This window comes from Tupaia chinensis, unplaced genomic scaffold (genome assembly GCF_000334495.1).
Source record: "Tupaia chinensis unplaced genomic scaffold, TupChi_1.0 Scaffold000101_1, whole genome shotgun sequence".
Taxonomy (NCBI): domain Eukaryota; kingdom Metazoa; phylum Chordata; class Mammalia; order Scandentia; family Tupaiidae; genus Tupaia; species Tupaia belangeri.
The window spans coordinates 1,804,446-1,829,865 of NW_006159565.1; the positions used below are offsets into that span (position 1 = coordinate 1,804,446).

At 39.8% G+C, this 25,420-nt stretch overlaps 1 protein-coding gene and 1 pseudogene across 2 annotated transcripts in view; both read left to right on the plus strand.

Annotated features, from left to right (window-relative positions):
* Positions 1-25,420, plus strand: part of WIPI2 (WD repeat domain, phosphoinositide interacting 2) — a 47,855-nt gene that overhangs the window by 6,102 nt on the left and 16,333 nt on the right. For both annotated transcript variants that reach the window (XM_014585964.2, XM_014585965.2), the window contains exon 3: positions 7,354-7,436. In XM_014585964.2, the coding sequence (XP_014441450.1) occupies positions 7,354-7,436 (83 nt within the window). The remainder of the gene's footprint in view (positions 1-7,353; positions 7,437-25,420) is intronic.
* On the plus strand, positions 23,434-23,778 carry LOC102477379 (60S ribosomal protein L30 pseudogene; annotated as a pseudogene).

Here is a 25,420-nt window from a genome sequence, read left to right on the forward strand (position 1 = left end):
CCTGGAGAAGGCTATATGGTTATGTCTTTCCCTCTTTTTCTGATCTGCAGAATTTACTTCAATAGAGGAACACAATTTTTAAGATAAAGAATGTTGGTCTAGTATCTACATTTACTGTATTTATTGTGAAGAGTTGAAAGACATTTCACTTAAGAGAGTGTATGTTATATTGTAATTCCATGTGGGTTTTTTGTCTTTTAAATTCTTAATAACTCAGTATTTATGACATCCCAAACTATTGAACTGTCCTGCTTTTCTTCTTGTACTGGTAATCTGATTACAAATGTGGTGGAATTTTTTTTTTTCAAGATACTTACCCTAAAAGTGCAATTAAATTTTACTTGCTTTTTACCATTTTTTTTGGGGGGAGGGGGGGTTAAAGAATTTTTTTATTTAACTGTATTTATTTATTTTTAATTTTACCAGAGAGAGGCAAAGAAAGAGAAAGTGAGAAAGCAAGCCACCAGTTCCAGGACTCAAACCATGGTCAGCCATGTGGGACTCCAGTGCTCTTAGCCACCATGCCATCTGCTGGCCCCTGTTTTGTTTTTGACAAGAGCAGTAAGAAAGGCTTGAGAACAGTTGGTCTCAGTCATCTCACTGTTGAATGGTTTGTTCTAATCCTGAATTCTGAAAGTAACACTGTGGAAGGTTTATATTGGAGGAGTTTTAGGCTTTTGAAGTTGAAGCTAACCAATTAATAAGTGGCAGAGGATTGCTTGAATCTTAAATGGAAATATCAGGGACTAAATTTTTCCAGTGGATACCATAGCTTGTGGGAAGTTAGTTATATGGCAGTGCCTGTGTTAAATGACATGTGTAAGAAGGCTAGAATAAAGAAATGGGTTTGACTTTTCAAGTTTTTATAAGATCGAAGGCAGAGGAGTCTTCAAAAAAGTTCATGTAAAATGTATGTTGTGAAAAAATTGCGCATGTATTTCAAAAGGATTTTTTGCACCAAAATAAAATAGTACTTTATTTTTACACGAACTTTTCGAAATCTCTTCCTATTTGTAGAATTGATATTACAAAAGATGTGGAGACAACAAGGACAATCTTTCTGGAGGGATTGGCTACTCTCATTGCATTTCTATAGGTCACAGTTACTGTTCTGGGAAGGAACTGGCTCCTGTCTTTTCTCATTTGTAATTTGAAGATGGTTTTCAAGGATCCCTGAACTTTAATGTTTTAGACCATTCTTCCTTCTATGCTGAGGCTATGTTGAGGGCAGGGGATCACTTGGGATATTGTCAGTAGCAGTAGCAAATGGGAAGGATTAGCCATCAGGACATATGTGACCCACGGGACATGCATGATGCAGTCAAGGAAGAAGTTAGATGACTCTCAGTTTCTGGCTTGGGTTCAGGGTGAACAGTGATAACATCATGGAAGAAAAAAAATAATGAAGGATTTGGTTTGGAGGAAAGGTGAACTCTGTTTTGGATACTAGTGTGTTTTAGAAGGCCTTATGAATATCCGAGTAGAGGTCTAAGGTGGAGAGAATATGAGTTGGGGGTGGGGGGGTGTGTATCCTGGTGATAAACTTCAAGCAGCTGTGGTCCTAAGAAAGGTGCCAGAGTCTACCAGTTTTCATCCTGCAGCAACAGTTGAGATTGCTTCTGGTTTTATAGTGTTGAACTGTTTCCACTTAGCCTCATAAGTAGGCATGGCTATTTTATGAAGAAGATAAGGAAAGGGGAAGGCTTTTATGGATTGGTCATTGGGAGGAGGGTTAATAAAAGATAAGAAAAAGATGTGATTCACATTTTCTTTCTTTAGTGGACATCACTCTTTTTTTAAATATTGAATAATCAAGTTTAAGTGACAAAGATCTTTAGTTAAAGATGGTGGATCAAACACAAGCATGCATTATGACTCCTTCCTAAAAGCCTAATAATATGTCAAATTTTTGTTTCTCTGAGAGACTTTTCTGACATTGGGTGTGGCACTCGATAGAGAGACAGAAAGTGAGAAATCATCCCCCATTGGGGATGGCCATACTGCATCCCTTTTCCTCCAGTTTCCTCTCAGGATTTTGGGCATGCATACACATGCACCCGGTGAGTTTTAAGCCGCAGGGCCTTGGGCTTGAACCACAGTCAACTGCACAGGAGTCCAGTGACATAACCATTATGCTATCTGCTGGTACCTGCTTGTTTGTTTTTTAATGAGAGTCAGAACATGCCCAAAGACGGGGGGAGAGAGGTATTTCTGATAGAGTCTTGCCCTTGTGGTCCTCTGCCCAGTCAGCCAGAATGCCTGGCCAATTTAGGTTGGTCTAAATTTTGTTGCTTGAATCTTTTTACTCATTCTCCTCTATTGCAGTCCCAGCCTTGTATAGCACCACTCTCTCACTTCTGCTACTGCAGCTGGGCCTATATAAGGTATTTTTTTTTTTTTTTTTTTTTTGAGAGGTTTTTGCTATAGGGCGTGTGCTCTCTCCAGACAGACAAAGAGAGAGACATAGAGACAGAAAGCAAGAAATCACCCCCCAGGGAGGATGGTCACACCACAGTCCCTTCTCCTCCATTCTCCTCCTGGGATCTTGGGCACGCACGCACACGCGCCTGGCATGAGTTTCAAGCCACCGGGTCTGGGACGTGAACCGCGGTTGACTACGTGGAAGTCCAGCGACATAGCCATAACGCTTACTGCTGGTTCCCTATAAGGTATTTTTGAAAGACTTAAACTCGTGCAACAGGGGAGAATAAGAAACAATATTGAAGCAACAAAATTTAGCAACCAGCAAGTGGTAAAGGAAACTGAGTCTTAAGTTGCTCTGGGAGAAAACACAACCTAGTCTAAATTGCATAATACCCCAAAGGCTCAGAAATTGGCACTCTAGGGCAGCTCTAGAACTGGAATAGGAGGGTGGGGTTAAAATAAAGAGGTTCTAGGTGTGTTTAAGAAGCAGTCCCTTGCTCTCCTTCCCTAGCAGCAGGCAGGCTAGGTCCTCTGGGTTTGTATATCAAGCACAGTTGAAGGTTGGAGTAGAGCAATAAAAGGGGGATTAAGTAGTTGCATCTCTTTCTTTTTGTTGTTAATGATTTGTTATTTTTTCTTTTATCAGCAGGAAGTCTCACTGTGTTAACTTTTGTTTGCTTGCTTGCTTTTCTGGAAAGGTTTTTGCTATAGGGCACCTGCACTAGCCAGAAAGACAGAAAGCGAGAAATCACCTCCCAGGGGGATGGCCACACAGCAGTCCCTTCTCCTTTCTCCTCTCAGGACCTTGAGCATGCATACACACACGCCTGGGGTGAGTTTAAGCCACTGGGTCCGGGATTTGAACCACAGTCCAGCGACAGCCATTATGCCATCTGCTGGTCCCAACTTTTAAAAATCACATAAAGAGTTACTGATAAGATTATTAGGGCAAACCTCATACTTAACTGGTGTTTGCTTCTCACATAAGTATGTCTGCCATCTGGTGGTTCAAGCTAATCCCAAAGAATTATTTTATTTATTTATTTATTTTGAGAGGTTTTTGCAATAGGGCATGTGTGCTTGCCAGAAAGACAGAGAGACAGAAAGTGAGAAATCACCCCCCAGGGGGATGGCCACACCGCAATCCCTTCTCCATGCTCCTCTCGGAATCTTGGGCACGCACACACACGCACGGGTCCAGGACTCGAACCATGGTTGACTACATGGAAGTCCAGCCACACAGCCATTATACCAACTGCTGGTCCCTCCTGAAGAATTATTAAGAGCAGAATCTCTAAGGAGAAGTTTGTGAACTTAATTGTTGGTGTTAGAAATGAAAATATCAGACCTAGTTGTATTTAATATCTTTTTAAAGTCCCTACTCTTGGACTGGCTTCATGGGTTTGTGGTTAAGACCAGATCTCACACGGCCAACTGCATGGTTGGAGTCCTAGTCCCAGCGGCTTGAGAAATACGCCAGCCATGTGTGTGTGCCCAAAATCTCAAAAGGAGGGAGAAGAGGAAAAGGGATTACAGTGTGACCATTCCCTGTGGGAGGTGCTTTCTCTACTCCACCTCTCTGTCTGTCTCTCTCCTCTGGCAAGCACATGTACTTTCTAACAAAAAACTTTTAAAAATTAAAAAGCCTGGGATCAGCAGTTAGTGCAATGGCTATGTCGCTAGACTGCCATGTAGTCGGCTGCAGTTGGAGTCCCGGACCCGGCGGCTTAAACTCACGCCGGGCACGTGTGCACACGTGTCCAAGATCCCAAGAGGAGAATGGAGGAGAAGGGATTGCGGCGTGACCATCTCCCCTGGGGGGGGTGATTTCTCACTTTCTGTCTCTCTGTGTTTCTCTTTCTGGCGAACGCCTGCACCCTATAGCAAAAACCTCTTCAAGAAAAAAAAATTAAAAAGCCTGCTTTTATAATGTTAAAGTATACTCTTGACCCTTGAACAACACAGGTTTGAACTGTATGAGGCCACTTATGTTTTTTTTTTTTTTTAATGTATTGGAAAATATAGTATAATACTGTAAATGTGTTCTCTTATTTTTTAATAACATTTTTTCTCTAGCTTACTTTATTGTAAGAATATAGAATGTAATATAACAAATGTGTTAATCAGTATTATATCATTGGTAAGGTAATATTAGTTAAGTTTTGGGGGCATCAGAAGTTATATGCAGGGGCCAGCAGATGGCATAATGGTTACATTTCTGGATTCCCACATGGCTGACTGTGATTGAAGTCCAGGACCCGGTGGCTTAAAACTCATGCCAGGTGTGTGCGCATGATCCTAGGAGGAGAATGGAGAATGGAGAAGAAGCAACTGTGGCGTGGCCATCCCCTCTGGGGGGTGTCCCTCTTACTGTCTCTGTCTCACTCTCTCTGGCAGCGCTCTAGAGCAAAAATGTCTTTTAAAATTTTTTTAAGTAAAATAAAGTTATGTGTAGGTTTTGAACTTGTGGGACTAGGGGAATGGTCACTAACCTCAGTGTATTTAATGAGTCAATTATATACTTGTTCTATACTATGTATACATTTCAGAAATATTTGGAATCTCTTTGCTTATGAGTTAGTAAAGGAGTTTAGTTTCTTTCTTTTTTTTTAATACTTATAAGCAGATAAACTAATATATAGTCATGCATCGCTTAATGACAGGGATATGTTCTAAGAAGTGCATCATTAGGCAATTTTGTCATTGTGCAAACACAGTGTACTTACACAAACCTAAATGGTATAACCTACTATATTCCTAGGCTGTATGGTATAGCCTATATGCTCCTATGGGACCACCATCATATATGCAGTCCATCATTGACCAGGCTGTCATTACATGGTGTGTAACAGCAATTTTAAACATTATTATTGATTATAATAACTCCCTTCTTGGGATGTATTTCTTCCTCATGTAGGTGAAAGAGTGGTGGGAAATCTCAGATTTTTAATAGTTGGCATGTGTTTTGCAATAGCCCCAATTTTATCTTGGGGTACAAATACTCATAAAATGTCTGTCTTTATTCTAGTTCTTGTCATGTCCTAGAGGCTAAAAACAAAAGTGATCCTAGTATCCCATCACTTCCTACTTCATTTTCTCATCTTTTCTATCTATGAAAGCTATACTTTCTTGTTTCTACTTTCCTTAGTCGGTGGTGTTCAGGAGAACGTAATCTTTTGGTAAGGACTTGCTTTACTTAGTGTCACCAGCCACCCTACGCTTGGTGAACTCTCAAGTTCCTCTGAGCCTCTTAGCAGAGTCAGGAGTATGGAATCTTAAACATGAGGCTATCAGAGTGGACCCTTTATTTTTTCCTTCTAAACCAATGATATGGTTTTCTAATTCTAGGTTTTAAAATAGCTTTTGGTCCATTTTGTTTCCTCCCTACTGCTCAGGCATGGTACAACAAATGATTGAACCACAGTTATTAAAGGCCTTACCAAAATGAAAAAAAAAAAAAACAAAACAAAACAAAAAAAAACCCTTCATCCAAAAATTGCAAACAACTTTATTTAAAATTTGAGCTATTTGCTTACTTAATTTTTTTTTTTTTGGAGAGTTTTTTTGCTATAGGGTGCGTGCGCTCGCCAGACAGACAGAGAGAGACATAGAGACAGAAAGCGAGAAATCACCCCCCAGGGGGATGGTCACGCCGAATCCCTTCTCCTCCATTCTCCTCTCGGGATCTTGGGCACGCACGCACACGCGCCCGCCCGGCGTGAGTTCTAAGCCACTGGGTCCGGGTCGCAAACCACGGTTGACTACGTGGAAATCCAGCGACATAGCCATTACGCTAACTGCTGGTTCCTGCTTACTTAATTTTTAAATGCTTATATTGTGCATGTATGTCAAACCACCTGAGAAACCCTACTTTGTTTTGCAAGAATCTAATTTAGGGCTGATTATTTTCTTTTTCTTCTTCTTCTTTTTTTTTTTTTTTTTTTTAGGGGTTTTTTTTACAGAGCGCGAGCGCGTGCGCTTGCCAGAAAGACAGAAACAGAAAGCGACAAATCACCCCTGGGGGGGATGGCCATGCCACAATCCCTTCTCCATTTTCCTCTCGGGATCTCAGGCATGCACGCACACACGTCCGATGTGAGTTTAACCTACTGGGTCCAGAATTCAAACCATGGTTGACTACATGGGAGTCCAGCAACATAGCCATTACGCCATTGCTGATCGCAGGGCTGATTATTTTCATTTAAAACTTATGTTTTAAATTTCGTAAGGATATTTGGGGGGGGGTATTTTTATTTTTAATTATTCCCCAGCTTTATTTTGAGGTATGATTGAAAAAATTGTCTGTTCTTATACACACAGTGGACTCTGTGTCCATATACAAATATATTGTAAAGTGATTACCACAGTCAATCCAATTAACATATCTGTTATTTGATATAGTTAACCTTTGTGTTTGTGTGTGTGTGTGTGTGTGTGTCTGTGTGTGTGTGTGTGTGGTGAGAACACTTAAGATCTACTCCTGGGACCAGCAGGTGGCATGATGGTTAAGGCACTGGATTCCCACATGGCTAACCACAGTTTGAGTGTTAGACCAGGTGACTTGAAAATCACAAGAAATAAATACATAAATAAATAAGTAAATGTTCGGGGAAAAAAATTAAAAGATTTGCTCTGAACAAATTTCAAGTATACATTATTTTTAACTGTAGTCATCATGCTATACTTTATTTAGGTCTACAGAAAAATGATACTAGTTTTAAATAAGAATGTTATCTGTCTTTGTTTTATTGACCTTGTAGCATCTTCCTCTGCCACTTGCCTGTATAATTGGTGTGATGGTATTTGATCTGTAATAATTTTTGGTAGAGATGGTGGTTACTAACTGGTAACATGGAAAGCAGTTTGTTCATTCTCATTATTGCTGTGTACATGTATCAGCTCTTATTTCTGAATTTGGCTTTTTTGCAGGTCCCTAGCTGTTGGTAGTAAGTCCGGTTATAAATTTTTCTCCCTTTCTTCTGTGGATAAGCTGGAACAGATCTATGAATGCAGTAAGTGTTTGCTTTATTTTTCCCCTTCTTAAAAAAAGAATAGACAAGTTATATTTAAATTGGAATGCATCTTAAATTCAGACCCTGAGGTTGAAGTCCAGGTGCCCCAGGATCAGTCCTCCTCTTCCACCTTGTCTTCCCCACAGGTGACAACTAGGAATAGTCTGTGGATGCTCTCCCAGAGCTTTTTCTGTGAATTTGCATACATTTAAATATATACATAGCAAGAGTCTTGTTTTACAGGTTATCTTTTTAAATATACAATACCTTAACCATATGTGTTATATTTTGTTGGGTCATCGGATAAATCGTGACTCATTTTTTCATAGAAAAATATATCATGATTTTCCTAATGACCCAGTATCATTTTCTCCTTTTTTAGTGCCATTTAAATCATTTAAGTTACTGTCATAAAGATTGTCTAGAAAACTGAAACAGCCCTTGTAGGTTTGATTTATTTTCTTGAGTTTGTCATTTTATGACATTCAAGTTGCCTACATGTAAGAGGCAATGTGGGATAGCAGAAGAGTCATGAGCTTTGGCTTAATCTTGCTCAGTCACTGAGTGTGTGACTCCAGATAGATTACTTCATCTCTGGTTTCTTTTTATTTTTTATTTTTGCAAAACAGAAATGATGCCTGGCTATAAGATTATTGTCAGAATTAGAGCTTTTGTGTGTGTACTTAACATGTGTAAAATAATACTCACTGAATAAGTAGTAGTAGACTCAGGCCTTCCACTGAGGCCATGATGGAAGGCTTTGGACTCCTCACAGATAATAGTTTTAAACTAAGTGATTTTTGGTTTTAAAATAATTGAATGACTAAGATTAAAAAAGCAAAAAATGAAAACCACAATAAGATACCACCTAACCCCCGTCAGAATGACTAAGATTAAAAAAGCAAAAATGAAAAATAATTGTAGATTCACATGCATTTGTAAGAAATAATGCAGATCCCTGTGCCCTTTGCCAGTTTTTCCTAGTGGTAACATCTTGCAAAAACTATGTTTAATATCACCACCAGCATATTGACATCCATGTCTCCTGTTCTTACACTCATTTATATGTAGGTGTAAGTTCTATACAGTTGTTTTTTTGTTTGTTTTTTAGAGGTTTTTGCTATAGGGCGCGTGTACTCGCCAGAAAGACAGAGACAGACAGAGAGACCAAAAGCAAGAAATCATCGCCCTGGGGGGATGAACACACTGCAATCCCTTCTCCTCCGTCCTCCTCTCGGGACCTTGGGCACACACGCCGACGCACCCAGAGTGAGTTTAAGCCACCGGGTCCGGGACTTGAACTGCGATCGACTACATGGGAGTCCAGCAACATAGCCATTATGCCATCTGCTGGTCCCAAGTTCTGTACAGTTTTAATACCTTCATGGACTCCTGTGTCCATCACGGTCAAAATACAGAATAGTTCCTACACCACAAACATCCTCCGTGTTCCCTCCTTAACCCTACCCTGCCTTCCTCCTGCCACCCCACACCCATTCTAGTCCCTGGCAACCATTATGTTCTACATTTCTATAAAATTTTGTCATTTCCAAAATGTTACATAAATGGAAGTATATAGCCTTTCATGATTAACTTTCTTCAGTCAGCATGATTCCATGGAAATTCATCCAGGTTGCTTTGTGCATCAATAGTTTGTTCCTTTTTATTGCTGAATAATATTACCTGGTATGGCTATACCACAGTGAGTTAGATCACTGACATCTAGGCAGATTCCAGTTTCTGACTATTAAAAATAAAGCTGCAGCAAACATTAGTGTACAGGTCTTTGTGCAGACATAGTTTTTATTTCTTGGGGCTAAATGCCCAGGAATACAATTGCCAGGTCATATGGTAGTTGCATTCACTTTTCTGCTTTGTTTTTGGTTTTTGTTTGTTTATTTGTTTGTTTGAGAGGTTGTTTGCTATAGGGTATGTGCGCTCGCCAGAAAGAGAGAGAGAGAAAGAAAGCGAAAAATCACCCCCTGGGGGGATAGCCATGGCGCAATCCCTTCTCCTCCTTTCTCCTCTCTGGATCTTGGGCACGCACACACACACACACACACACACACACACACACACACACACACGGCGTGAGTTTAAGCCACCGGGTCAGGGACTCAAACCGCAGTCGACTAGCCATTACACTAAATGCTGGTCCCAGTTTTTTTTGTTTTTTAGTAAACTGTCCAAATATTTTCCAGGGTGACTATAACATTTTATAATTCCCACTAATGGTGTATGAATGATGCATTTTCTGTTCTTCCTTGCCAGCATTTGATGTTAATCACTTTTTTTATTTTCAGCCATTCTGATAATGTATCATTTTGTCTTAATTTATTATATATCTAATTGCTAATCATGTTAGATAACTTCATGTTCTTACTTGCCATCTGTATATCTTCTTCATTGACTTGTCAGTTCATGCTTTAAATGCCCCTTTTCTAATGAGATTGTTTGGCTTTTTAAAGTTGAGGGTATTTTTTTAATATAGTCTGGATACTAGTCCTTTGTCAACTATGTGCCTCATGAATACTTCCTCTCCCTCTTTATATAACACTATGAGCAGGCCTGAACCTACCCATGACCTTGACCTAAGTTAAGAAGAATCCTTGTTCCAGGGAATTAAGTTCAGTATTCAAAATATACTTATAATATGTCATTCTGGGATATGGGTTCAGGGAGATACTTAATCTCTATCTTTTTTTTTCTTTTTTTAAATTACTAGACAGTAATTGTACTCACAAGAGACAGAGAGAGAGAAAAAAAACTCCTCGATGGAGCATGTTTAATTTATAATCTTTTTTCCTCTAGTTCTCTATCCCATCAGGACTTTGAGCGCACACACACACACATGAGCCTGGCATGGTTCTCAAGCTGCCAGAGCTGGTATTCAAACTGTGGTCGACCATATGATCCAGCTCTATATGCATGCATGATGCTTAATTCTGCTCTATAGAGTGCTGGTCCAATCTCTGTCCATTTTAATTACCTACACGAGGATGAGGTTTTGGGGAATTGGGTTTCTTCCTTATTAGCAGTACCAGTGTTTCTTTCCTGAGTATTCCAATATTACTACCTTTGCTTTCACAATAATTCGGTGTTCCGTTAGAAATTCTACCTTTACTGTTACTATCTCAAGAATAAGAGGTTTGGTACCAGCAGATGGCATAATGGTTATGTCCGTCGCTGGACTCCCACGTAGTCAACTGCAGTGTGAGTCCTTGGCCTGGCAGCTTACAACTCAGGCCGAGCACATGTGTGTGAGTGCCCAAGATCCCAAGAGGAGAATGGAGAAGAAATTGCAGTGTGACCATCCCACTGGGGGTGATTTCTCGTTTTCTTCGTCTCCATTCTCTCCCACAAGTGCATGCTATTCATTGAGGTAATGTAAATAGGTAATGCAAATAGACATATAGATCCATTCTTGTTTCTACTCAGTAAACTTTTTTTCCCTTTTTTTTTTTTGGCCAGAGGGCATGTGCACTCACCAGAGTGAGACACACACAGAGAGAAACCGCTTTCCAGTTGGGCATAGTCACACCACAGTCTCTTCTCTATTTCTTCATACTGTCAGGATTTGGGGCACACACACACACACACGTGTCTGGTATGTTTTTCAAGCCACCAGGTCTAGAACTTGAACCATGTGGTAGGATCTTACTCTCTTAATCACTAGGCCATGGGGCTGGCCTGGTAAACATTTATTGAGGGTATGCCAGGTGCCAGCCTGTTGTAGTTGCTCGAGGTGAAGTGTTGAAAGTTCCACATCTCATGATGTTTAGATTTATGTGGAGAAAGACTAAGAGTGCCAATGTATATGTCAGATATTAGGTTGGGGATATGGTGATGAGCAAACACTACATCAGTAACTGTTACTATAAGATTAAGAAACTAAGAAGAACATTTCTTTGTGCCAGTGATTTGAAATTACGGAGTTCTGGGGCTGGCAGGTGGCATGGTGTTTAAGGGCGCTAGACTCTCACATGCCAACCATGGTTTGTTTATTTATTTATTTATTTATTTTAATAAAAATAAATAAGGTTAGAAAAAGATAATTCTTTAATTAAATATGGAGTTCTGGCTCATTAGATGAGGGATCTTTTAGACTCCTTCCAGGCCCTGGCTTTCTCTCTCCAGGTGAACCTCCAGGTATCCTCACATCCATCAGTGGAATGTACCTGTCTCAGCCCAGCAGCCCTTGTTTTTTGTTGCCCCCAAAGGCAAGCACCCAGGTCCTTTGTGCCTTTTCTTTTTTGGTCGGGAGTTTATTATAGTGCACATGCACGTGCACTCACCAGAGAGAAGCACAGTGTGAAATCACCCCCCAGGGGGCATGACCACACTGCAGTCCCTTTTCCTCCACTCTCCTCTTGGGACTTTAAGCATGCATGCATGCATGTACATGCTCCTGGCATGATTTTCAAGCTGCCAGGTCCAGGACTCAAACTGCACTGGCCATGTGGGAGTCCAGCATGTTAACTGCTATGCCATCTGCCGGCCCTATTCACTATTTTAAAATTGGTAATAGGGCACATGTGCTCACTAGATGGAGAAAGTGAGAAAGCACCCCTTGTGGACTGCAGTCCCTTCTCCTCCATTCTTCTCTTGGGATTTGGAGCACACACATACACACATCCAGTGTGTTTTCCAAGCTGCCAGTTCAGAACTCAAACTGCACAATCAGCCATGTGGAATTGCTTAACCACCGTGCCACCTACCAGCCCAATGCCCAGGCTCTTTATAAAGGAGAGAGTGGGGAAGGAAGCAGAGTTCTTATACAGTTAGCATCTTGGACTCATGGGTTCCTTCTTAGATTTTATTCTTTTTTTTTTTTTTTAATGCTTTGACTTGATTCTTGTAAAATCTTCTTTTAAAGTCTTTCTTCTAACAGGTAGGCTGGAAGATGTGATCTGGATGAAAAAAATAAGTGTGAACTAGTGTTTAGGTGGGTGTCAGATTATTCTCTGAAGTGCTTATGGGGCCGGCAGGTGGCATGATGGCTAACCACGGTTTGAGTCCCAAACCTAGTGGCTTGCTTTCTCAGTTTCTTTCTCTCTCTCTCTCCTCTTCTCTTCTCTCCCCCTCTCCCTCCCACTCTCTCCCTCTAGTCAAATTAAAGTAAAGAAAGAAAGAAAAAGTGAAATAAAACAAGTCTTTTTTTGTTTTAATGAAGTACCTGGGTTTTGTGTGTGTGATATTAAATTGTTGTTGTATTGCTGTTTTGAAATCCACAAGATTTCCCCACCTTATTTGGAGGCCTATTTTAGAAAGGATGTAAGAATAGCAAAACTTGTTCTTTACTCTTCTTAAAATTTAGGTTTATTTACTGGCTTTGTTGCCTCATTTTTAAAAGGTTTTTGGTGAAACAAAGTCTGATGTCTTGGGACCAGCAGATGGCATAGCAGTTACATCGCTGGATTCCTACATAATTGACCACGGTTCGAGTCCCAGATGTGGTGGCTTAAAACTCAAGCTGGGTACATGTACATGCATACCCAAAATGAAGGAGGAGGATTGTGGCATGGCTAACCTCCCTGGGGCATGATTTCCCACTTTTTGTCTCTTTGTCTCTCCAGCAAGTGCATGCACCTTATAGCAAAAATGTCTCTTAAATAAAAAAAATTTTTAAAAAGTGATGGGACCAACAGTTAGCGTAATGTCTATGTCGCTGGACTCTCATGTAGTTGACTGTGGTTTGAGTTCCGGACCTGGTGGCTTAAACTCACGCCAGGCACATGTGCATGTGTGCCCAAGATCCTGAGAGGAGAATGGAGGAGAAGGGATTGCTGTGTGGGCATCCTCCTTGGGGGGCAATTTCTCTCTTTCTATCTCTCTCTCTCTGTCTTTCTGGTGAATGCATGCGCCCTATAGCAAAAACCTCTCAAAAAAAAAAAAATGTGATGTCTTAACATCTTTTAAAGAGTGGATATTTACTCACCAACATATTTACTCACCAGGTACTCTTAGCCCATTATTTATGTATGCCCAGTATGTTTTATCATATATATGGGAAATGCCTGGGTTCACATTCCAGGTACATAGGCACCTATGACCTGGGCTAGCTGAGACTGAGTGAATCGATGCAAAGACCCTGTTGAGGGTACTCTCAAGTGCTCGCTCGCTGTCTTGGAAAAATAATAAGTAAATAAACTGTTAACATGTTTTAAATAAAAGAATGGCCAAAAGAACATTTTGAATCTTAGTCCTTTAAATTGAACCCATTACATTGTTCACTTCCTAGAGCATTATCCACCTTTCCCCTTTCACATACTTTTTTTTATTTAGATAAAAGAATGTCTCTCAGAAAACAGGTTAGCTATTGAGTTCATGGCAAGGTTGTTTTCTAACATTTTTCTCTAAGCAGAGTCAGAGCAAAGGACATTACTTCATGTCTCAATTTAACGCAGACCCCCATAATTCTTCACAATCTATCATAAAATCAGATCTTTGCTGTCTGTCACCGTTGTTTACAGAAAGAATGAGTCACAGCTGGTCTTTGGGAAAAGCAAGATTAACAGATAATTTTTCTTTCATTTATTTAAAAACAAAAACAAAACAACCTTTGCCCAACAGCATGGGGAGGTTTGTTTTGTTTTGTTTTGTTTTTAAGTTATTGATATTGGGGACTGGCAGGTGGCTGGATTCATGGTTAAGGCGCTGGACTCCAATCCAAATGTGATTGGTTCAAGTCCCGGACCTGGCGGTTTACTTTCTCACTTTCCCTTTCTCTCTCTCTCTCTCTATCTCTCTGTCTCTCTCTGGTCAAATTAATAATAAGTAAAATTAAATAATTCTTTTTAGAAAATAATTAGTGACATTGTACTTTCACACTTAAAATTGCAAGAACTCCCAGGTACACGTAGCCCATTACTTATGTATGCCCAGTATGTTTTATCATTCTCTCTCTGTACGTGTACTTTTTGTTGTTGTTAAAGAGATATTATGCACAAACATGTGGTCTCTTCCCTAAAACATTGCTGCAGCAATATCCTATGCTATTAGGCAAAATAAAGGATATGGATGTATTGTAAAATAAGTCAAAAGTTTAGAAGTTAGTTTTTTCAGATTTTACATTGTGTATTTTCATTTTGTAAGTTTCTGAACTAGGAAAACATATCTCATAAAGCATTTAGTTCTAAAACCCAACACAAACAGAATATATCTTAGCTCAGCAAAAGTAAGGTTGATTATAGAAATGCATCCATCCATCGACATTAGACACCTTTTATCAACTTTCTTGTTGGCCAAGAAACTAATCATCATTTACTTTACAGGCCTCCATTTGCATCTTAAGGTTTGAAAAATGGTGCTTTTTGACATTGTTCCTATTTGACAGGCCATGCACTGGTTGGAATACTAATTTCAGTGAGATTTATAGTAATGGATCCTACAGAGGAGAAACTCCAGTAACCTCTGCCTGCCTAAATCTGTTGTAATGGGATGTGGGACTCTTAACTTGCATCCCTTTAGAGCTCCAGGCATCCAACAGACTCATACAGAAGTATATCACATCAATTATTTAATGGCTTCTTTCTTCCCTTCTTCCCACTTTAAGAGTTTTATCATTGCCAGCTATAAACAGTGCCAGAGAAGCAAGCAACATTCTTTCTTAAATCAAGTAATTAATTACTTAAATTAAATTTTAGATAGGCAGTCACTAAGTAGAAAGTTTGGCAGAAGCTGTGGCAGAGGCCGCCTTGAATGAGTCCTAAAAGCAAGGCCTTAGACACTTAAGGTCACTAAAGTTTATGTTCAGGCTTGCTTCATGTCAGCTGAGTGCTTCCTGGACTGGTGTCCTGGCTTGAGTAATTACAAATGTGCAGTCTTGTTTCTTTTGCTTTTCATTTGATTATAGTGTCTTTCATTTACCAGCTGGATTCATTGTTTACCATTATTTCATGGGAGGACTGAGCTGTCTGTACTTAAATTTAATGGAATGATTGTTCTGAGTATGTGGGATCTGTGTATGTTTCTGTGTTTAAAAGTTCTATTGGTTGTGAAGTGTAATATAAAAATATTAGAGTGTCTTATTCTTGAAATAATGCAATAGAAAAATGGTAACAGGTCCAAATCACTAAAGAGTATATAAAAATAGGTTGCTTTAAGGAAGATGTATTCCTGAAAAGCTCTCAGCAAGTTGATTGGTAGAATTTGGAGACACTCTGAAGTGGATCAGTTCATGTTGCCGTTATTAATTCTTAAGCAGTGACAAAAGTGTGTTTACTCCAGCATGACAGGTCTGCTTTTTGACACATGGCCTTGTTCTTTTTCTGGTTACTGACTCCTTTGCGAATGCAATGAAAATTATTGCTACTTCCCCAAAGAGACCTCAGTATTGGGGCCAGCAGGTGTCATGGTGGTTGGGGCACTGGACTCCCACATGGTTGACTGGTTTGAATTTCAGACCCTCACACCAGGCATATGTGTGTGCGTGCCCAAAATGCTGAGAGGAGAATGGAGAAGAAGAGATTATGGCATAGCCATCCCTCCCAGGGGTGATTTTTTGCTTTCTGACTCTCTGGCGAGCACATGAACCCTATAACAAAAATCTCTTTAAAAATAAAAACAAAACAAAAAGTGAACCTCAATATTTAACACATTTTTTGAGTGGTTTTAGAGATCCCTTGAATCCTATCCAGATGTCTGCTAGGATCCATGGATACAAGGTCTTTGAGAAGGACAATTTCTAACTTCTGTCTCTGTCATTCATTTTCTCATAGTGGAATAACTTGATATTCAAAGTCCTCTGCCACCTTGCATCAGATCGTAGTATGTCAGGCAAAGTTTGTATTTCTGCAATAGGTTGCCTGAGTTGCTTTAAAAAAAAAAATAGCTTTGGGGGGGATATAATTTATATCATAAAGCTCACTTGTTTAATGCATACAACTCAGTGGATTTTAGTGTGTTTACTGAGTTGAGTAGCCCACCATAACCTAATTTTAAAATATTTTTATCATCCCCCAAAGAAACTCTTAGTCCATTAGCAGACACTCCCTTCCCTCCCCCCTCCTCTCTCCAGCCCTGCACAACCACTAATCTACTTTCTACCTCCATGGAATTGCTGCTCTGAACATTGCAGATAAAAGGAATCTCGTGTGACTGGCTTCTTTAACTTAGAATGTTTTCATGGTTGCTTGTGTGGTAACATGTATTGCTATGACATTTCTTTTTATTGCTAAATAATGTTACATTGTAAGAATATACCATGTTTTCTTTATCTATTTATCAGTTGGTGAACATTGGGTATTTCTATTTCTTGGCTATTGTGAATAGTACTGCTGTGAACATTTATGCACAAGCTATTGTTTGCGCATACCGTTCTCATTTCTCTTTAGTATTACAGATACCTGTAGGAGCGGGGTTTCCTGGGCAAACGTCTTTGTTTAGCTCACTTGTGAGTATAGCTGTAAGAAAAATCTTAGAGCTAGAAATACAGGACCAACGACATATATCTGTTTCTTGGAAATACAGATAGCCACATTTGCCATTAAAAAGGTACCTGTTTATGCTTCTCTTAACAGTGTACAAGTGGCTATTTCCTCATACCCAAGGCTTATCAACTATTTTCATATTTTTAAGTCAGAGATAAAATAAATTAAAATTTTATATAGATTCATGTTTGCCTTAATTATTTACATTCCTTAAATCAACTGATACTGAACTATTTTCACATACTCATTTTTTTTTTCTCTCTTTGTGTGGTGTGGTGTGTGTGTGTGTGTGTGTGTTGTAGGATGTGTACATTCATCAGAAACAGAGAGAGACATAGAAAGTGAAAAGGCACCCCCCAGAAAGAATGACCACACCACAAGTCCTTCTCCATTCTCTTGGGATTTTGGGAATGTACTCAATGTTCCCAGGGTGTTTTGTAAGCCTCCAGGTCCAATGTTCCCAGGGTGTTTTGTAAGCCTCTGGGTCCAGTACTTGATCAGTTCAGTCAGCCGCGTGGGATCCAGCTGCCTTAACCATCATACCATTAACTAGCCTGTCATTTGCTTTTATTATTTATGTTTTTTGTTTAACTGCCTGTTTGTTTCCTTTCCTGTTTTTCAGTTAGGTTGTCTCTTAACTGTTTAAAGCAAGTTAGCCATTTGTCATAGGGTAGATACTTTCTCTGGATTCTTTTGCTTTTAGACCTTGTGTATAGTTCTTGTAACCATTCTGAAGTCTTGAACTTTTGTATATTCGAATGTGTCAGTCTTTTCTTATAAGACTAAGTACTAGGAAGACTTTTTCCTACTCTCAGGGTGTGCATAAAACATTCTCCAGTATTCTCTCCTAATGCCATAGTGTTATGCTTCAAACTAGGCCTTGAGACTGACCCTGTACTCTTTGCTTTTATGAATAGTTGTAGTTTAAAAGGCTTTTCTGGGAACCAGCAGATGGTAAAATGGTTACGTCACTAGACTCCCACATGGCCAAGCACGGTTCAAGTCCTGGACCCAGAGGGTTGAAACTCACGCCCGGTGCATGTACATGTGTGCCCAAAATCCCCAAAGGAGAATGCGGGAGAAGGGATTGCAGCATGGCTATTCCCGCTGGTGGGGAGAAGGGGGTGTGATTTCTCATTTCCTGTCTCTCCAGCAAGTGCACATGCCCTATAGCAAAAATCTCTCAAAGCAGGGAGGGACTTTTCTGCCTCCATCCTCACATTGGTTTCAAAATTCTGGAAGAAATCTGTTTTTTTCCATAAAAAAAATTTTAAAACACTGGCCTAGCCACCATGGCACACTGGCCGGCAGAGCTGGGAGCCACATTCCTACTGCTGTTCAATTCCCTGGTCTAGTTGACCAGAAACCATGCGAGGCATGGGTGTGCCCAGGATCCTGACAGATTGGAGGAAGTGGATCATGGCATGACCAAGTCCTGTGGAGGTTGCCTTTTTTTCTCTCCCTCTTCTCTCATGTGTACACGTACTCTGTCAAATTTAAAAAATGTGTTTTCCCTAGAAAAACTACTTTACAATTATGAATGGGAAAGATAAGTAAAATACTCTAACCCATCTTTTTTTTTTTTTTTTTTTTTTTTTTTTTTAGAGCAAGAGATTTCTGCTATAGGGCATATGTGTTCACTAGAAAAACAGAGACAGAAAGAGAGTGAGAAATCATCCGGGGGGGATGGCCACACCACAATCCTTTCTCCTTCATTCTCTGGGATTTTGGGCATTTACACACATGCGCCCAGGGTGAGTTTCAAGCCGCCAAGTTCAGAACTCGAACCACAGTCAGCCGTATGGGGATCCAGCACCTTAACTACTGTGCCACCTGCTGGCCCTTTTTTTTTTCCTTTTTTTTTTTTTTTAAGAGATTTTTGCTATAGGGCATGTGTGCTTGCCAGAGAAGAAACAGGAATCACCCCTCGGGGAAATGGGCATGCCACATTCCCTTCTCTAATCTCCTCTCAGGATTCTTGGCAGGCATATGTGCCCAGCGTGAATTTTTAGGCTACTGGGTCCAGGACTCAGACTGCAGTCTACCATGTGGGAGTCCAGCGACATAACCATTATGCCATCTCCTGGTCCCTAACCCATCATTCTTTCCCTGCTTTGCCATCAGTATTTAAGTAACTGAATATATCCCTTTTGTTTTTCCAATATTTTATTAATAGAGATTTTCAAACACAGAAAAACTGAAAGTATTTTTTTTACAATTAACATCTACATACCAATATATATTCTGCTATTCTATAGTTATTTACCTGTACTTACTTATTTTAGCTGTATTAGTCCTATTACACACTCCTCACCTTATTGTTGTTTTTGTGCATTTCAGAGTAGGTTGCAGACCGTCATATATATTCCCCTAAGAACTTCCCCATAAATATTACTATAAAGAGTGTAATGTTTCAGGGGACCCGCAGTTGGCATAATGGTATGTTGCTGGACTCCCATGTAGTCAACCGCAGTTTGAGTCCTGGACCCAGTAGCTTAAACTCACGGCAGGCATGTGTGGGGACATGCCCAAGATCCCAAGAGGAGAATGGAGTGCCCAAGATCCCAAGAGGAGAATGGAGGAGAAGGGATTGTGGCATGGCCATCCCCCCTGGGGGTTGATTTCTCACTTACTTTCTGTCTCTCTCTGTCTTTCTGGCAAGTGCATGCACCCTCATGCAAGAACCTCTCCAAAAAAAAAAAAAGAGAGTGTAATGTTTCAGTCTTTTTGTTTGTTTGTTTTGTTTTGTTTTGTTTTAGCAAGGTAGAATTTATGTACAATGGAATGTACAAATTTTAAGGGACCATTCTGTGAGTTTTGACAGATGTCTGCATCTCTGTAAACTCAAACACTGTCAGGGTTGGGAACCAGCAGTTAGCGTAATGGCTATGTTGTTGGACTCTCACGTAGTCGACCGCGGTTCGTGTCCCGGACCCGGTGACTTAAAACCCACGCCGGGCGCGTGTGCGTGCGTGCCCAAGATCCCAAGAGGAGAATGGAGGAGAAGGGATTGCGGCGTGGCCATCCCCTCTAGGGGGTGATTTCTCGCTTTCTGTCTCTCTGTCTCTCTCTGTCTGTCTGGCGAGCACACGCGCCCTATAGTGAAAAACCTCTCAAAAAAAAAAACAACAACAACAACAAAAAAAAAAACCACTGTCAGGGCTTACCATCACTTCAGAAAGTTGTCTCATACTCTACAGGCAAACAGCACTCTGGATTTTTCCTACTATTGACAGTTTTGGCTGTCCTACAACTTAATGTGAACATAACATCTACTCTTTTGATGATGTTTTTTCATTCAGCATAATGTTTCTGAGATTTATTCCTGTTTGTCTCTTTGTTTACCTCATTCAGAAATACGTTACAGTTTTTTTATTCATTCTCTTACAGTTGGACATCTGGGCTCTTTCAGGTTTAGCTATTATGAATAGAGCTACTGTCAACATTAGTGTACAAATTTTTTGTAGACATATATTTTCATCTGTGTTAGGCAAATAGTGTAGTGGCATTGTTGGGTAGATACATGTTTAGTTTTATAAGAAACTACCAGACCCTTCAAAGTAGCTATACGATATGTAGTCCCATCAATGCTATAGCATGGAGAGTTCTTGTTGCTTCATGTTCTCACCAACTTTTGGTGTTATCAGTATTTTTCACTTTAGACATTTTGATGTCTATATGATGATATTTCACTGTGGTTTTGATTTGAATTTTCCTATGACTAATGATGTCAGACACTTCCATTTGCTTATTGGCCACTGTATGTCTTTTGTGAAACATCTGTTCAGATCTTTTGTTCCCTTTTAGATTTGGTTCGTTGTCTTTTTATCAAGTTGTCGGAGTTCTTTAAATATTCTGGATATCAATCCTTTGTCAGATATCTGTTATGACTCTCTTTTTCCAATTTGTGGCTTGCCTTTTTTAAAAATTTTTATATCTTTTAAGTATATTTTACATTTTGATGCAGTCTGGTTTATCTGTTTTATTTATTTGTTTATGAGTTTTGCTTTCCATGTCCTAAGAAAACTTTGCCTCCCATCAAGTCATGAAGATATTATTTAAAAAAAAAATATTTAAAAAAAAAAATTTTTTTAAAAATTTTGCTATAGGGCACGTGTGCTCACCAGAGAGACACAGAGAGGGAAAGTGAGAAATTACCCCCCAGGAGGGATGGCCATGCCACAATCCCTTCCCCTCCATTCTCTCAGGATTTTGGACATGCACACACACACACACACACACACCCAATGTGTATTTCAAACTGCCAGGTCCGGGACTCAAATCACTGTTGGCTGTTTGGGAGTCCAGCATCTTAATCACAGCCCTATACTCAGGCCCTCTTTCGTACTTTTTTTTTTTTTTTGAGAGGTTTTTTCACTATAGGGTGTGTGCGCTTACCAGACAGACAGAGAGAGACAGAGACAGAAAGCGAGAAATCACCTCCCAGGGAGGATGGTCACGCTGCAATCCCTTCTCCTCCATTCTCCTCTCAGGATCTTGGGCACGCACGCACATGTGCCCAGCGTGAGTTTTAAGCCACCAGGTCCAGGGCGCGAACCGCAGTTGACTACGTGGGAGTCCAGCGACATAGCCATTACGCTAACTTCTGGTTCCCTTATGTATTTTTAATAGTTAAAACATTACACTTAGGCCAATAAATTTCGATTTATTTCTGGATTCTTTATTCATTGATTTATTTGTCAGTCTTCAACTTTGTTCTTTTTCAAGGTAGCCTTGACTATTCCATGTTTTTTGACTTTCTGTATACATTTTAAAATCATTTTTCAATGTCTACCAGAAAAAGCCTGTTGACATTATTATTAGGATGGCACTGGGCCTAGAGATCAATCTGAGGAGAACCGATATCTTCACAAAATTGAGCATCTAGTCCATGAACACAGTATGTCTATTTATTTTTATCTCTAGTTTGTCTTAGTAATATGCAGTAGGTTTTGGTATGGTAGTCTTGCAGTTCTATTAAATTTATCCCTAATAATTTGGGTACTGGCAGTATTGTAAATGGAAGTTTTCCATTTCACTTTCTAGTTTGCTGCTAATCCATAAAAATGTAATTGATTTTTGTATTTTAATTGTACATTCTGAGTCTTTGTTACATTATTTACTAGTTCTAATAGCTGCTTTGTAGATTTCTTAAGACTGCAGCAGAGATGGGCCAGCAGATGGCATAGTGGTTTCATCGCTGGACCTCCATATGGCCAACCTGGCGGCCCAGACCTGGTGGCTTGAAAATTACACCAGGCATGTGTGTGTATGTGCCCAGGATCCCGGAAGGAGAAGGCATGGACATCCCCCCAGGGGGGTGAGTTCTCACCTTGCCTCTCACTGTCTCTTTCTCTCTCTCTCTTTCTGGCAAGCACACTTGTCCTAAGGCAAAAAAAAAAAAAAAAAAAACTATATATAAAAAAAGATAGCAGCAGTTTTTAAGTTTGTCTGTTTTTTGTTTTGCTTTTGTTGTTGTTTTTTTTACCATGAGTAATGAGCATTGAATTTTTTCACACTTTCCTGCATCTCTTGAATTGATAAGATTTTTCTCTGGCTCATTTTATTTAAATTTATTACCACATCCTCAAATGGAGACTCACTGGTGCCTGCTGATGTCCACATATTTCTAATAACTACATCTGTTCACCACTTGCTAGACCTCCCACTTCTACCCCCTTAAAGTCAGTGTGACTCAGTGCTTCAAAGAGTAGTTGGTACTTTTCAGCATGGAACTTTCTTCTCTTTCAACCTTCAGATGACCACCCCACCTACATCTATATCCATCTTCTCATCTGCCTCCATTTTCAAATGGGGAAAAAAATGGAATCCCCCTACTGGACTCCAGTTTACTTAATGATTCATTCTTTCAGTTATCTTGTCTCTCCTGCATCATTGGTCTCTCCATTAATATGTCTAAGAGCTCCTGTATTTGAAAATAAAAACTTGCCTTGACCTTACATTTCCCTCCAGTCCCTCCGCACATTTCTGCTTCTCCATAACACAACTTCTCCAGTTGCCTGAGTTCTTTTTCCATTTTCTCACCTCCCTTTCACATTTTTTTGCCAGCCATTCTGCCTTCATCTCTCCACCAAGATTTGTCAAAGTCTCCAGATTTACTGGAACCTTGTTATTTCATCTTAACTACCCAGCAGCGCTGGACACAGTTGATCACTTGCTATTCTTCAGTTGCCCTCATCTGTTGACTTCAATATCATACTCAGTCCTGGTGTCTCTCTCAAGCAGTCTTCTTAGCTGGTTTCTCCTCTTCTCTGCCTGATCCGCTGTTAACTGTTTTGGCACCACACCAGGCCTGCACCCACCTCTCTTCAGCCCCCACTCCTTGATGGCAGGCACTAGCCTGTTTGTTTGAACCACTGTACATATCCCATGCCTGGAGCAGTGGCTCCTAGGAGGATCTAATGGTACATGTTAAGTGGGTGAAGTAAATTAATTAAATTTATACCAAGCAAAACAGTAAGAACCTATTCTTTGGGCTTTCTTGCTTCCGGGCCATCTTGGCAACTACTTTTGGTTGGGGGCCGTCCCGCGCCTCAGGCAGGAAGATGGTGACTGCAAAGACGAAAAAGTCACTGGAGTTGATCAACTCTCGGCTCCAACTTGTTATGAAAAGTGGGAAGTACATCCTGGGGTACAAGCAGACTCTGAAGGTGATCAGACAAGGCAAAGCGAAGTTGGTCATCCTCGCCAACAACTGCCCAGCTTTGAGGAAATCTGAAATAGCGTACTATGCCATGTTGGCCAAAACTGGTGTCCATCACTACAATGGAAATAATACTGAATTGGGCACAGCATGTGGAAAATACTACAGAGTATGCACACTGGCTATCATTGATCCAGGTGATTCCAGTGTCATTAGAAGTATGCTCGAACAGACCAGTGAAAAGTAAATCATGCAACATTTTTCTTTAATAAAGCTTGCCAGAGCTTGCTTTTTTTTTTTTTTTTTATAGAATCTATTCTTTGGAAAAGATTCAGTCAGCTTCCTTTGTTCATGATAGGTATAGTCTGCAAAGTTGCCATGGACACTGGACTAACCAATACTGAACCATTACTGTTAAGGAAATGCAGGGATAAGTTCTCCAAGCCTCTGGTCACAGCTCTTTTGTCTACTGATCAATATAGAGCTTCATTTTATGTACGCTTCTGTTTAACGAAATCTTATTTAATGTGCATTGTTAATTCATTAGTATTGAACTTATGTTATGGCTAACACTATAAACTCATGCCTGGACAAAGCCTAACGAACACGTGTTCTCACCATAACGCACAGCACAACCTGACTATATTTAGGAATACTAGACAGCCTTCTAACACTACGCTGGGGGCCATTTTAAACAGTGAAATCACCAACAAAAAGCACAAAAATGCAAAATATAGACACTACCTACTAAATAGACCGTGAGAAGGATAGTTGTTTATGTACTATGAGAACTGAAACAAAAGGCAGAATGTCACATTTAATCACATATATCTTTACAATGTATTACAGTTCTTTTTCCAGTGTGATTACCATGCATCACTGTCAAGACAGTTATTACAATCCACATCGTCATTATCAAATAGATTTTCATCATTTTTTCAGATTATTATTATTTTATTTTTATTTATTTTTAAATTATTATTCACATATTAAATCGCTGTACCTTATGTGACCTCGGGTGGGAACAGATGCATCATGTAACTCAACTCTTTCACTACTCATGTTCACAGGTGACCCTAAAAGTACTGTGGGTATTGATTTGGGGGTTACAAACAAACTCTAGCAAATAGGCAAACGCACAAATACAGAATCTGAGAATAATGAGGATCAACTATATTTGGAAATAAGTTCTTCTCACCATTGAGTTAGTTTCAGGCGCCTTTGTATTTAAATAAAATTAACTTCTTTAATAAAAAGTCAGTTTTGTTCTTATTCCCCCCTTAGTTGCAGTTTTGTTTTCTGTGGTTTCAGTTACCCTTGGTCAACCACAATTTGAAAATATTAAATGGAAATTACAGAAATAAGTAATGTGTAAGTTTTAGATTATACTGTTCTGTACAGTGTGTTGAAATCTCATGCTATCCTTCTGAGATGTAAATGGTCCCCTCCTCTAGCATATCCATGTGTCCTACCCACCAATTAGTCACTTAGTAGCCATCTCAGTTATCAGATTGATTGTCATGGTATCACATTGCTTATATTCAAATGACTTATTTTACCTAACAGTGGCCCCAAAACACAATAGTAGTGATGCTGGCAATTTGGATATGCCCAAGAGAAGCTGCAGAGTGCTTCCTTTAAGTGGAAAGCTGAGATAGTTCTCAACTTAACAAGGAAAGGAAAAAAAACCTGTATGTTGAGCTTGCTAAGATCTTATGATAAGAACAAATCTTTAATCCATGAAATTGTGAAGAAGGAAAAATAAATTCACACTAATTTTACTACCACATCTCAGACTGCTAAATTTACGGCCACAGTGCATAAGTGCTTAGCTGGCATTACATCTGTGGGTAGAAGACAGGAAAAGAAATGTGCCCCACTTGACGGCA